Genomic DNA, 16060 nt, shown 5'->3' on the forward strand with positions numbered 1-16060 from the left:
CTTCCTATCTGCCTGGCCTCCATGATAATTTTCTGTGGCTCAGTTGATACTCTATGTATGAACTCAGCCAGGGCTTTGGTCCTCAGACCAATAGCAACAATTAGAGATAAATAATGAGAAGAATTACTCTGTGCTTTCAGGCGGTGAAAGCAACCAAAGTAAGAAGCTTGCAAGCTCTCTCTGTGCTATAGGTTTTTGATCCAGTTCAAAGTTTCTTGTCTGAAGTATACCCTAAATCATCTATTCTATAAGGTGTAGCAGCTTCTTCTTAAGCCATGGATGCACTTTCTGGTTCCTAGAACAAAGGTCACCTGCATGGAAAGGAGTATTCTACTATAGAAAGCTTGGGACCAAATTCACCATTGTGCAAGCCTTCTGTGAGAAAACTGGTGTCTGAGGTCACTTGTATGCAGGACTTCCATGGTAAAGCCAGGCCTTTGTGTGAAGCTTTGACAATAGTTTAACTGGATAACCACCTTCAGTTCCTCAGGCTCAGTGGGAATGATACTAAAGTAATTAGTTCTTGAGCAATGCTGAGGGTTCTGGTTGGTCCCTATAATCACCATCTGCATCACTTCAGTGAAGAAAAATGAGTCTTAACCCATCCCCTTTAAGGATGCTGGTTTTAAAATCTAATATTCTGAACACCATGTTTAATATTCTAAGGGAAAAAGTCTCTTCTCTGTAGTGAGAGGGCAGCCTGGCATTGTGTTCTTCAGTAACAGCTAGTACCTTGACATGTACCCTTGAATATACTTTGTCTTGTGGTGATGTTTATATCAGTTTCTTAATGTCACAGAATTTTGTGAGCAAAACAAATACATAGTGTCAGTACCTTTCAGATAAAAGATGTGAAATTCCTCCACTCCTCACCCTCCACAATGGCAACTGTACAAGATGAACAATTGCAATATCTAGTTCAACCCTTTTATTTTACACATAGGATGAAGGGCAAGGGAAGCAAATAAAATTTCAAGTCCTACACCAATTAACCATTTTCTCTTTATTCCAGGGTACTGTTGGTCATAGGAAGGAAGGAAGAATTGCATTAAATATACTACTTAATGAAAGTTAGATATAGAGTTCATACCTGTCAAAGTACTGGAAAAACATAGGCAATTTGGGATCCAGTTGTTAGAAGAGAGAGGAGCTACAGTCTGTTGTCTGCTATTCCTGACAGTTCACTCTTGTATAATATTAGAGGGACCAACCTTGATATTATACATCCCAGGAGCTCAGGAGAGAGAACTACTAATGGCGAAGACTATTTTTGGGAAATAGAATCTCAGCACACCGAGCTCTATAGTCCACTTGCTTTAATTCCTCTGGCATAACATCCTATATACACAGCTTCAGTTCTGTTTTTGTGCCTAGCTCCTTTCTTGCCTGATTTCTCTCTATATCTATTGCTCCCTCTAAGTTCTATCTTAATTCTCTCGTCTTAATTCTGCCTCATCTAGGTCCTTTTCACCTTGTTCTTACCCAGCTAGGACTTCCCCATCTCTTCCTCATCTTCCATCTCGTCCACATGTACTCTCTGGTCAAAATCCTCCTTATCCCTCCCTGTTCTCTGTCTCTCTGTCCTCCTATGCCCTGGGAGTCCTGGTATATGTACACTTACAAGCAGTAATCCCTTGGCAGTGCAAAGGCAGGCTTTCATGGTCAAACGGAGGGGTGATAAGAATCACATAGAAGGGCAATAACTGTTAATTATCATTTGCAACCCCAAAGAGAAGTGACCAATGGGGAAATGAATTAACTAAAGTCTAAATTTGGGTAATATCTAAGAAGAGGGATCTTATGTGCTCAACTATAGTCTTAAACGTGATTGGTAGAAAATGTCAAGAATCTATAAGTTGCTAGGTTAATGGGAGAAAATAAAACTGCCTTATTTTTTCCTGTGGCTCATATCTGTCTAAGATATCTGCTGTTTTTCTGCAGGGTGGGGGAAAGTATGGTCAGTTGCTGGGAAACCTGTGTATAGCTAGATGCCTCTGATGATAGTTAAAGGGACATCTGGAACTAGAGGTAAGATTTGGGAAAGGAGGAAGTTAAACTCAATTGGCACATCTACCAGGCCTTCTCAAAGGGGTAGTCTGGATGCTTAGAGAGTATGGAGGTATCTCTGATAAAGTACTTTCCTCCATCTGGGGATGGACCTGGCAAGATGCTGCCAATGACGATAATTACAGGGAGGCTTGAACTGGGGTTCTGGCTGACCATAGCTGTCAGCACAGAAGGTTCTCTAAACAGTCCTAGAAGTGGTTAAGTAAGGAGTTAGAGGTCTATAAAGTTAGTAAGGCTGTAAGAAAGGAGGGTCCGAGCTAAATTGTGTAAAGCTATTACTTAATGTCCACCTGACCTAGGTAGGCAGTGTCTCCTTGTGGAATTTACCTTAAATCAGGAGACTTGCATATGGACTATTATTACTGTTAGTCCTTGAAAGTGGCTAAGGGAGATATCTGATTCCAGAGGAAGCCTTTCCCGAGGCTGTTCTCCAAATACCTTGAATGTGTATGTCCAGAGAGTGATCAGTCCACACTGTTAGTGCTTCTTAGGGAAAAATCAATTGGGAAAACTATGAAGGCATACATGATTTTCATAACAGAATACAGCTGATATATAACAAGCCAAATAGCACCAAAAGCTCCTTGGAATTTGGCTTCCTCTGGAGGAATTCCTTGATCACTCCAGGTAGTGACTTTGCCATAACCAGCTGAGTTCTTATGATATATTCCTGGGGCTCACAGCAGCTCTAGATCTTGCTGTGTCTCACAGTCTGGGCTCTAGTGGTAGGTCTCAGAATTTCCCTGATGGGTGTACTATCTGCATCCACAGTCCCTGCCTTTACTATATGTCCTCTGGGCCCTTGACAACTCCTCTTTCATTTGCTATTGAACTTGCTCCATTTATACATCCCCCAGCATATCTCAGTTTTCTTCTTAGATAAGTCCAAGCACAACACAGTGATTTTTCAAGCATGTTTACACTTGTTTTCTGACTCTAGCAAGTCTGACTAGGTATATGTAGGGTGGGACTTGGGCATCTTTATTTGAGCTCTTTCAGTGATTTTAAAACAGCTCCCCATTTAGTAACCATTATCCACTATACTAGTCAGTTTCAATTCACAACACATTTGAATCTCCTCAAAACATGCTTGAAAGGTAGATTCTGATTCACTAGCTCTAAGAGGGACCCAACTCTATTTAGTAAAAATAGACTACAGTTTTTCTCTTTTTCTTGGCTTAGAACACTGTTTGAATATTCCCTTATCTGAAATGGTTGTGTCAGAAAACTCCAATCAGTGGTATCAGAATACCAGGTTTTAATAGCAGTGCCTTCCTCAAAACCTCTTGAACACTTGGAGACAATGTTGAGTGTCACCAACACAGCTGGGAGGAGTTCTGTGCCCTCTTAGAACATGTTCTTGGCAAACCTACTCTTTCCTTCACTGAACACTTGCAGATGGCTTTCATCATTGTAGCAGGGATCTGCCTCTGCCTCTATTTTCTGTTTCTGTGCTTCATGGTATTTCAGGTTTTTCGAAACATCAGTGGGAAGCAGTCTAGTCTCCCAGCCATGAGCAAAGTCCGGAGGCTGCATTATGAGGTAAGCGGCTATCTTGGCTCATTCTAGAGCTGATGCTCATGATCTCTAACTGGGTGTTTAAACACACAACTCTGGAAGTTGAAAGTTTTAGTTTCAAATACACATTAAGGAGACATCAAAATGAACTGGCCAGTAAAAGTGCTTGTCACACAAGCCTGACAAGCTGAGTTTATTCTCTGGAACTCTCAGTCAGAGAAAACTGACAGTTGAAATTTGTTCTCTGACCTCTACAAACTCACTGTGGCATGTGTGTGTCCAAAGTCTCACTTCTCCCTCTCCCCCACCCCCCGTGTGTGTGTCTGTCTATAGCATACACACACACACACATACACACACAGATAGATTAGATAGATAGATAGATAGATAGATAGATAGATAGATAGATACATAGATACATAGATACATAGATACATAGATAGATAAGCAAAATAAGTAGACATTAAAGACTTCTCATACAGGGTCCTGGGACAAATAAAAAGACACCAAACAACTATTTCCTGAAGTTTTCTGGGGGGTAAACATGTTCTCTTAGCAGTAAGATAAAAACTTGCCCAGTGGGTTCTTTAGGAAAAACTTTTGATGGAACCTAGGTGCTTACTGTGTGGGATGGGATACTGAACTATGCAGAACTGGCTTAGCTTGGGGTATGGCTTTCCTCCTAACCCTTGCAGATTTTAGCCCAAATAATCTGCTTTCCAGACTTATAGAAAAATACTATTATTTGTGTGTGTATATGATGTATGAGTGAGTATTCATGTCACAGCACAAATGTAGAGATCAGAGGACAACTGTGTAGATTCAGCTCTCTACTTTGTCTTTTACATGGATTTCAGGAATTAAATCAAGGTTACTAAATGTGAGTGGCAAATACCTTTATCCTCTGAGCAATCTTTCTGACCCATGCTTCCCAGATTCTTAGTACTCCAGAATCTTTGAAATAGCCAGTGGGTGCTCAAGGAGAATTCAGTAATCTGCTTCTAGGTTATATTAGTTATTCAAGAGAAACACTTAGCCTCCTCTAATCTCTGATAAAGGTGACACATTGACTAGATTCATTGCTTAAATGGCTTTTTATGTGAAGAGAGGAGAAACTGCAGAATCATGGAGCACAGCAAGTCTACACAGAAGACACCTTAATCACTAGGCACCATTCCTTAAATCCTGATTTTTTGGAAACAAAAAGCACTTTCTCAAGCTTGTCTGTTTCCAGAGCTGGAGTGAAAAATGAGAACATTCAATCAAATTAATTTCACTTTCATTAATACACCCCCTCTCAAAAAAAAAACTGGAGAAATTTTATTACAACTGAAGAAAACTTTTATTTGGTAACTTTGAACCTTTGTGGAGAATTATATAACCTATTTATCAGGGAACTTGGTAGCTTAATGACTTGTTGTGAATGTAAATTCCTAGGCTCCAGCATCATTGTTTCATGAGATATATAAACATAGAAAATATTTTGCCTAAGAATTTCATGTGTGTGTGTGTGTGTGTGTGTGTGTGTGTGTGTGTGTGTGTGTGTGTGTGCAGAGAAAGAAAATGAATATATTAAACCATTATTCCTGTCTTTCCTAATAGGGTCTGATTTTCAGGTTCAAGTTCCTCATGCTTATCACTTTGGCCTGTGCTGCCATGACTGTTATCTTCTTCATCGTTAGTCAGGTGAGTAAATCCTAAGCCTTCTCAAGAGACTGTCCCTGGAGTGGTTCCCACTGATAGCACAGGAGATTTTGCAGAGCTGCTGAGGACAAAAGCATAGAGGCTTATTTTGTTTAGCTAACTAAGCCTTGTTTGTTTAGATCACTCCAGCATGGAACTTTACACAGGCTGGTGACATAGACTGGCTTTCCCCTTCCAATCCTACCTTGTAGAAAGTTGCTAAATAGACAAACCTATAGCCATATTGAAGAGATATTTCATTTAAGGGGGCAAACATTTCAACACCTGTGGCATAACACTGACAAGCATGTAATAATTTGATTGGGTCATTACCTAGCAGTAACAAAGATCCCTTGACAGGCCTTTAGCCATTCTATGTGATAATTACATTGCTACGTAAACATGAACATAACTCAAAAGTCCCACTGATAGAAACTTATATTTATACTAGTTCTAAAACTCAAAGTTTGATGTATTTTAAAATCTCAAAAATGATGATTATAATTTTAAAATATTGATTACTTTGAAAAGTGAAAAAGTCTATCTAAAATCTGATATGTTATGCACATATTAATCAGATGGGTTTCACAAAGTTCTCCTGAGGTAAGTAGGATAGGAACTGTTAGCCATGTTTTCAAAAATATAATTCCCATGGCTTCTGGGGTGTTTTCATATACTCTGTTTTCTAGAAATGTAGTAATTTAGTGGGTTATTTAGCATTTCTCAACATTAACATTAATTTTTTTTCACTGTACAATAGTACCATATATAGAAGTGATATTGCCAGGTATTCAGTAGAGTCCCTGGTGTGTCATAAGCGTGAACAGCTGTGTTAGTAACTTATCAGAATGCATATAAGTTGGAGACTAGAACTTAGTCATTCTGGATCTTTTGCTGTATCTATTTGGACAGCATAAAGCAGCATTCTGGTAGAGCCTTAGGAGAAGGGTGATTTATCCTTTCATCTGCTAGCAAATTCTCTTTAGTTCATCAACTCTGTGTAGATTCCTTTGACAATCTAGTGAAGCTATGGTTCTCTTCTCAGAATGCTTCTAATGAATAAGTAAAATATTTTCTATTTCAAAGGAATCATATGTATACAATTATATATATTTAATTATATACATTACAGATAACTCATACTTACTGTAAATATGTCCTCTGCACCTACTTTGCACAAAAATGACATTTCATGGGTAATGCTAATATCATAAAGATTTGTTTTGTACATTCATAACTAAAGGAAATATCAACTTCAATTAGAAACTAACGAAAATAAGAATATGTTTTCCCCCTGCTCAGTTCAGACACCTTTAATTCCATCCAAGGGAACCAGAAGTTTTTAGCCTCTAGCTCCCACTGGGATATATTGGGTTTCTGGCTCTGTTCAAGGTTGACTGCATGTAGAAATAAACAATATACCTACATGTGTTTGCACATTGTTCAATCCATCTTCTTTTACTTGTAATAGGAGTGTGTTTGTATCAAACTGTTTATAAAACCTTGGAAACTTCACTCCAAATACAGTAAAGCTGTTGCTAATTCTGGATGAGTTCTTTCAAAATTTTTATTACATTTATTTGTGTATGTGTATCTCATGTGCCACAGCAATCAGTTTTCTCCTTCCACCATGTGGATTACAGAGATAAAACTCGGACTCATTGACAAACATCAGTCTCATCGACAAACATCTTTATCAGCTGAGCCATATTTCTGGCTCCTGATGCATCTTTAATGAAGTTAAGGCTCAAATACTCATATTCAAGCAAAGGGTTAGGGTTTGGGTTAGGCTTGACTCCACCTTTGTCTAGTTTCCTTGTGTGGTCACTTTTCTTCCTGGTTCCTCCAGATGCTCAGCAATATGCTGTTGTTACACATCCTCCTGAGTTCCTTGGCTGAGAGAATAGGGAACCCTCATCCAGAAGTGGAGTCTCCAGTAAAATATACCATGTTCTCAGGAACATGAAAGGAAAGAGAACTTTCATTCCTGAGGTCTGCCTCTGCCATTTTGCAAAGCTCTAGTCCTCTCATACCCACTTTGGGGCCACTGACTTAACTCTGCAGAACTCCTTCCACCTGAATTCTAGAGAGAGTAATCCTCAAGATGGCTTTGCTTTGCCTGAATTTAATCATGTACATGTTTGACTGTTGCACATTTTAAAGTGTTAGAAGCTGTCTTATGACCAAATTTGCAGCTTTTCTTTTCACAGTAAGATTAATTTATCACTAGCACAGTATTGGGCTCAAACCTGCTTTTTATATTAGCTGCAATAGTTAGACGGGTGTATTTCAACTCTAAGGAGGTATGATGTCTTTGAATTCCATTAGCACCACACATTCCTCCTGCTGCTTTTTCTTTTTCTTTTTTTAAAGTTTATTTATAGATATCTAAGACATTTTCCTGCATAACTCTCTGTGTCCTGATACTGATAATATAGTCATCAGAGGATTTATTTTCTAATATCATTTTTGAATCTCATAGCAATGAGCTTACCTGAAAGAAAATCCCATTGGGTAACTTTTGAAATGGATCTCAGCATTAGGTAAAAGGAATGTTTTTAAAACTCCCATTATACTTGTTGGGAGAGCTTCCATTCAAGCCCCATGAAATATATGTGGGGAATCTTGCCAGGATATTGAATCTCTGATGCCAGGAATGAAAGGCACATAGGAAGCTGTTAGAATGTGTTGACCTTGAGGCTTTGTAACTAGGACTGAGGTTCAGTCTTTAATGCCTGCTATTTTAATGGTCTGAGTCACAGCAATGAAGAAATGCTTCGCCAGAGTCTGGTCTTTCAGCCCTGTTCCTTCTGGAAGAGAGAGGTATTTAGTGTAGAGGTGGTATTAGCAAGGAACAGAAGTATAGTGCAGGGAAGAAGGTCACCAACCTTCACTGAAGACCTGATATTCATGCCAAGATACATGTAGTAAACTCCCAGAGAACCTATTCCCCAGTTCTGTTGGTGTGTGATCACTTCATTCTGTGGCTTAGACTAATGTAAGGAAATGTTTCCTATAAGAAAGCCTGTGTTGGGAGTTTGGAAATCTTGTAGTTACTGGAATACTAGCTGTCAAAACTACTGGCTATAAAGAGATTTGTCCTCACTTGACTGCAGGAGTATAAATTGGGTCCCTATACAGAAGGAATCTGTTGACACATAAAATCAGAAAGAGGGAAGAGTATGTAGAGAGTGACATGGTTTTAATTTTTGTGATAATGGTGTTGCAAATACTTGAGTTTTCTCTTTGAAAGTTAAAATAGGAAGTGGCTACCCCTATAACTTGCCCTTGTAAAAATTTGGATCTACAAGGCCTGCTCTGTTGAGGTTGCTCATTGCAGTTCATGTTAGTGGGAATGTGCTCAGAGTTCAGTCTGTCTAAAGCATGAGTAATTGAGAAAACGTGGGGGAAAACACAATCCAGTTTCTAAACCCTGGGGTTATAATATCTACATGATTAATTTTTGTAGTTTACCTCTTTGCCCACCAGGAAATAAGCATTTACAGATATAAGTTCAGTCTATAGGTACTTAAGTAAGTATATTCTAAACAACATGTATACCCCAGAACAAATCAAAGAGGGCACTAATCTGTTATTTTCTTAAGACAGGCTCAGCTCCTATGTATTCTTTATTATCTGAGCATCTCATTCATGTGATTCTTCTGAAAAAAATATATATTTATTTATATATTGTTATAATTTATATATTATATATTTATGTTATATATAAATATATGATTTACATTTTATATAAATATATAATTTATATATTATAATTTTATATATATATAAAAACAATGTCCTGCCCTTGTGTTGTATAGTCACTTGTCAGAGCCTGCTGACAGTCAGCTGGGTAGCTAGATAGAGGCGTACAGATTGTAGAGACAATGAAGAAGACAGAAAAGAGATGAGAGGTCTGCCAGTCAATGCTGGACAGCCCCAAATTTATTTCACACCCAGCTTATATACAGTTTTAAAAGGACAGAGGTAGAACAATGCACAGTGCAGGCATTCAACCACTATCTATCCTGCCTTGCATCAAGGAGCAGGCAGTTTCATTTTCTATCTCAATGAACCTCCAGCTGCCACCAGCAGCCTATATCTAGCTAGATAGTGTGTTCCTTTCTGTAGGCTAATCAGGAGTTTCTCACAGCCCTGGAGCAAGCAAGCTTGGACTCTATTGACTCAGAATATACTTCAGATTCAAAATGGGAGACTGAGTCAGTTGTGGGCTCCCACAATTCCTCCTTTTTTATTTATTTTAAGACTCCACTGAGTCTCTCATATGACCATGCCTGTCTTAGGTGTTTCCTTACCACACACCAATCTTACCCATCATGGGAACATGAATTCCACCATTCATATCCTGTCTTAGTTTGAAAGAAGGCAAAGAAAACTTACCTATCTTCAGCTACCAGCTTCTGGTGTCAAGTCAAGGAATGTGTGGAGTTTTACTCTGTGGCGTTCCAAACCAAATCTTAGTAACAAGTTCAAAATCAGCTTTAAAATCATAGGCAAACAGATTATGCCTACTAATACACATGCTCCAATAGCTACAAACCTACTTAAAAGTGAGGTAATTGATAACCATGAAGGGATAGCCCTTTTGAATTGTTCTAAAATATCTTCAGGTGTTTTAACTGCATCAAAATCTAATTTAGCCTTTTTCATATCTATAATCTCTTGATGTAATTGAGCCAAATCTAAGGATTCATTAGAATCATGCCAGATTCCTTTAATATGTGCCTTAACTCTTTCTCATCCAATAGCACTTTCATTGTACACAGAAGGTGTAACACAAATCCATTTGTAATTAGAATGACATTTCAAATACACTCTAGTTTTCAGACGTTGGAGCTCATCTCCCAGAAATTGTACCACATCATATAAAACATTCAATTTATGTTCTGTTTTCACATCTATATCTTCTTGAGTCTCTAATGTCATAGAAACATTCATAGACAATTGATTAACAAACCCTGCTGTATGAATGGATTGATACAAAGCCACTGAAGCTACAGTATTAGTAGCAAGCATAGTAACAAAGGCTGCAATTCCTGCTATAACTAATCCAGCAATATGCTTCTGTGTAGATGTAACCATCTTATTAAATAAGAAACACAGAGCCAATGCAAAGATGAAAGCCCAAGAGGTCAGAGCAATAGCTAAGAGCTAAAAACCTTACTCTTCACTACCGCTGCTATCTTCCTCAGCAAGAGACCTACTTCCTGTATGTTTGTCTTTTTTATAGACTTTTTATTCTGCCTTCTCATTGGTTGTAAACCCAACCACATGACCTCCTCATCATTGCCTGTCTGTACAGACCTCCAGGTCTTCTATGGTTGGTATTGAGATTAAAGGTGTGTGTCTCCATGCTGGCTGTATCCTTGAACACACAGAGATCTGCCTAGCTCTGCCTCCCAAGAGCTGGGATTAAAGGCGTGCACCACCACTGCCCAGTTTCTGCTATGGCTTGCTATTAGCTCTGACCCCCGGGCAACTTTATTTATTAACATACAAATAAAATCACATTTTAGTACAATTAAAATATCACCATACTTCTGTATGCTTAAAGCTTTCTTGATTTCTTCAATCACTTGTAACCCTTTATCATCAAACCATGGATCACTCATATATACTGGCAATATTACAAAAGAAGGTTGTTTTAACACTATTACATGAGTGTGATTATCCATTTGAAAAATGCAGTTGGTCAAAATGCAATTAAGATATGATACATTGAACATAGAACCATTCATAGAAATATTTTCTTCACCAATTACAAGAACATAGGGCATTTTGACACAAGCCAAAACAGTTCCTTTCAAAGGACAAACAGGTTTCAAGTGACTGGAATGCCCTGCCACTATTCCCATGGCAGCAGCAAGTTTCCAAACATAAGTTTGTGGAGATCCAGTACTGGAATACTAAATTCCAGCAGACAGTCCTTGATCCCAAGATTCTGCTGTAGACATAAGAGTCACTATAATCATCCTGATTTCTGGACCAATCAAGAATATATTGTTGTGTACCCATGATGTTATACTTTAAAGGAACAATGCCAGTAAATTATCTCCATAACAAAGTTATGTTAGACTCTCGCAGTTCTTTTGTGCATTGTAGCTAGAGTTTTCCTGCCTTGCCCACAGTCAGGACAAATCTCTGTCACCCGCCAGTCCCACAGCTGCTCAGACCCAACCAAGTAAACATAGAGACTTATATTGCTTACAAACTGTATGGCCATGGCAGGCTTCTTGTTAACTGTTCTTATAGCTTAAATTAATCCATTTCCATAAATCTATACCTTGCCACGTGGCTTGTGGCTTACTGGTGTCTTCACATGCGGCTTGTCATGGTGGCGGCTGGCAGTTTCTCTGACTCAGCTTTCCACTTCCCAGAATTCTTCTCCTCCTTGTCCCACCTATACTTCCTCCTGCCTGGCCACTGGCCAATCAGTGTTTTGTTTATTGACCAATCAGAGCAACAGATTTGACATACAGACCATCCCACAGCAGTGCATGGAGGAAATTTTTGAGCGGGTGAAATATTACTTATCCAATCACCTTGAAGAAGCAATAACTTTGTATAAAGTGTACATTGTTTATCATATGCATACTAAGACACATGCTCCAATAGCTATATGTCCCAATACTTGTTTTGGAAACACTCCAAGACATCTCTTCAAAGTAATAATTTTTTTGCAAAACATACAAGAATCCCTTTACCATATCCAATATAAGAAAAATTGTGAGCAATCTGGAACTCTTGGGTGGCAGGTTGAACTAAAAGCCTGGTATCATTAACTGCAACCACAATTTCTTTTCCTTCCCAAGTTGCAGGATGTAAAATTTGTGAATCAAGAACATAGGCCCAATAGGTCTCACTCTGGCATCTCTGGATGGTCATCAACAACATCAGGATCACTATCTCTCTGCTCTATACACTGTATAATTATTCAGGCAACTAACAAGTTTCATTTTCATCCTGTGAGAAAACACAAACATGCCCTCATCCCCATATTAAACAGGGTCGGGGCCCTTCCATAAACCAGTATAAGGATCTTTCCATTTAACCTGAGCAGTTTTGCTGTGGTGCCTTCATGCCAAAAATTGATCAGCTGCAGATTTTCCAGCAGCATCCATATTTTAAAAAGTTTAAAAACAAATAAGGCATGATTCAAAGCATTATGTGGCAACTGGGGGTATAATTCCTTCTTTAATATTTTTTTTTGAAGTTGCATTTTGAGACTGCCATAGGTTCATTCAAAAATACTTGTCCTTGGGGATTATAAGGAATACTTGTTTCATATTCAATTTGACATTGAGAACAAAATTGATAAAAAGCTTTACTAACATTTCCAGATCCATTATCAGTTTTAATAACTTTTGGTATTTCCATATAGGAGAAACATTTCAGGCAATGAGCAATTACATGCTTGGTAGCTTCACCAGTTTGAGCAGTAGCCAATAAAAATCGTGAATAAGTATCCATTGTCATATGCAAATATTTCAGTTTCCCAAATTCTGGGAAATGAGTGACATTCATTTGCCATAAATGATTAGGAAGAAGACCTCAAGGATTTACTCCAAAGTGAGGTGTACAGTACAGTCAAATATTGTGGACACAGCACATTTTTTAACAATTTGACGAGCACTTTCTCGTGTTAAACCAGATTGTTTTCTTAAGCTTTTACTATTGTTGATGATACAGAGCATGTGATCTCTGAGAAAGCTCTACTTGCGATGAACTGAGTACATTTATCAGCTAAAACATTACCTTCAGCCAATTGACCAGGAAGATTTAAATGTGCTCTAATATGCCCCACAAAATATGGCAATTTTTCTTAAATGAATGGCATCCTGAATTTGTTGAAATAACAATCTTATTTGTCATTAATAGTTTTAATAAAAAACAGTTTCTATAACTTGAAGGACTCTATAATATATTGACTATCTGTATATAAATTAAATGAATTATCTTTAAGAACTTGAAAAATCAACAGTTCAACTCAACAACTTGAGCTGAATCAGGAATAGTTTGAACTCCATATCCTTCACCATTAATCACATAAGCTGCTTTGCCATTAGAAAAGTCATCAGTAAAAACCAAAGCAGCATCTTTCACTGGCATATGCATTAATACTTCAGGAAAAATAAAAGACTGCATCTGAGCAAACTGTAATAATTGATCAGCAGGATAATGATTATCAATTTGACCCCAAAAAATTGAGCAAAAACAATTGCCCAAGAATCATTATTTTGAAATAGCCAATCAATTAGTTTTTGTTTGTTTGTTTGTTTGTTTTTGTTTTAGTAAATGGAACATTTATTACATTTGGTTCCTTTCCAAAATACCTTCTAGAATCAAACCTATCCTGTTTTTCTTTGGCTGATGCTTCTCATGGCTATCACCTGTCAAAACTGTTAAGGTCTATCATTGCAATGTAACCCTCAGCTGTTTCTCATGATCCCTTCATGTCTTCAAAACCATTATCATTTGGGAGTCTCTTAAATTGCAAAGTTTACCTGTCAGATCAAGGTGAATTCTTGAGTACTGAGGTGGAGCTTTCATTTCATTAAGTAAACATTGTTTTTAAATCCTATCTTAAATAAACCTTATTTTTATAACATGAACCATCATATAGAAGTCTATGCCAATCCAAAATACTTGAGGGTTGTTGCCTCCTTAATTTAGAAGGAGATACAGTGAACAGAGAGCTCATTAGGACCAAGAGAGAGGTTCTTTAACCTCAATTAAAGATTGTTGCCAGCCACATGGCTGCCCACTTCATTATGAGGTCACCAGCCAAGATGGAAGAAGACCATGTGGTTGCTGTTTAAAATTAAACAATAATTACATGCACACATACACACAGTTGGATCCAACTTTTTTCTTGGGGGGGAGGTTGAGACAGGGTTTCTCTGTGTAGCTTTGCACCTTTCCTGGATCTCACTTTGTAGACCAGGCTAGCCTCGAACTCACAGAGATCCGCCTGCCTCTGCCTCCCGAGTGCTGGGATTAAAGGCGTGCGCCACCACTGCCTGGCAGGATCCAACTTTTAGTCATACCCATATGGAGTTATAGAGTTAAATCTAAGTCACATGCATGTCCATATATATATATATTTCCATTTTTAACATTTTGCAGTGAAGAATCATCAGCTATTTTTTAAAATGAAGAAAATCAACCAGAATTAACATAATATGGTTAAATTCCAAACACATCTTACAATTTTCCTTCACATTCAGCAAAGTTCACAAACCCTCTGACCTTCTACAACTTACCATTTACCTTCAGGTCAGGCCCTTCCCTATGTTTGCTCTTCTGGTTCAGCCAGACATAAACAAATTACTTTTTTTCCCTTTCCTGTTACTATTCCAGTCTTTTGCCTTCTCTTGCTTTTCAGACAACATGCAAATTTCCATCAAAGTCCTTTTTATTGTGGTTTCTTCCCAGCAGTTTAGAGCATTGCATAGGTATAATATTTCAAACGGGAATAGAAGCATATAGATATATATTTATCTATCATAACAAAACCTTACTTTTTCATTAATATATAAAAACATGTATCATTGTGAAACATTTCAGATTAGCAGAATCTTATCTTATCTTTATCTTAATCAATAATTATTTGTAATCAATTCTCTTAAATGATGACAAGTATTTGTAACTCATTGAACTCAAATGACCAAAATCCATGGAATTTTTTTTTCTGTGGAGGCATAATTTTTTCCCAAACACAATATATATATATATTTTTTATTCTAAAGTAAAATCTTTTCAGAGTATGAAGGCTGGTAATTCAACATTTTTTCTCAAGTAGTGTCAGGACACAGAGGGTTAAAGTACAAGCTGCTAGCTAGCAGAAGAGACCTTGAAGTTATCACAGTAAAGGACTTGGCTTAGGAAGGAAGGGAGGCACAGAGTGTATCCTTGGACACCAATGTTCCTGAAAAAAAAATTGGGGGTAACTTTTCTGACTATAGTAATTAACAATTAACATCAGATTCTCTTTTTGGTGTTTGTTCAGCTTGTCAATTATAGGAATAAACTCCCTGCAACTTCATCTGCAGCTTCCATCTCTGCCCTTCCTGCTCCGAGAACCATACCCTCACCCTCTGAGAGCTGCTAGCAGCTGGCTGCAGGCTTCTTCTGCTGGTCAAGACCAGCTCTACCCTTGCTGCAGGACTGATAGCAGGACGGAAGGAGGAGGCCCTTGCCATGTCTCTCTCTCCTTCTCTTCAGGAAAGTGAGGGAGATCATTAGACAGAAACAAATAACATTTACAGACAACCAAGTAGTATGGTACTTCAGAGCTGAGAAAATGGCCTCATTCACAGTTAGCAAGTCCCATCTAACAGATGGCTTCTCTTGCAATATGCAAGCCACACCTGGCAGGAGCTACCTTTTTATCTCAGTTCAGTCAGGGGGATCCAGTCTCCTTAAATGCATGGGACAAAACAGTAACATAGTAACAATCAGAACACAGACCAAGATAAAGAGCGCTCACATTTACATTTACCAGCCGCAGTGAACAGATCTGAAAGTGAGACATTGGGCTAATGGTTTGCTGTCACAACCCACTTAATCTCTCCAGAGGATCCATTCATAGTCATGAATGGAGGTGGGGGAGAATCTTGAGGTATAAGATTATTCATTATAATACTTAGCATCCTCTTCCTCTAATTCTGCCTCATTGCCAGGATCTAACTGGTCATTATCATCAAATAACTTTGTAAAAGCGTCCACATAAAGCAGTTGCTCTGGCAGAGCAGGAGGTTTAGTTTCAGTT

General features: G+C 38.1%; 1 protein-coding gene across 1 annotated transcript in view; it reads left to right on the forward strand.

Moving 5' to 3' along the window:
• Positions 1-16060, forward strand: part of Wls (Wnt ligand secretion mediator) — a 113306-nt gene that overhangs the window by 78389 nt on the left and 18857 nt on the right. Inside the window, exons 9-10 of the mRNA XM_028862601.1 lie at positions 3466-3609; positions 5188-5271. Of these exons, the coding sequence (XP_028718434.1) occupies positions 3466-3609; positions 5188-5271 (228 nt within the window). The remainder of the gene's footprint in view (positions 1-3465; positions 3610-5187; positions 5272-16060) is intronic.

The sequence above is a fragment of the Peromyscus leucopus genome, chromosome 6 (genome assembly GCF_004664715.2).
Source record: "Peromyscus leucopus breed LL Stock chromosome 6, UCI_PerLeu_2.1, whole genome shotgun sequence".
Taxonomy (NCBI): Eukaryota; Metazoa; Chordata; class Mammalia; order Rodentia; family Cricetidae; genus Peromyscus; species Peromyscus leucopus.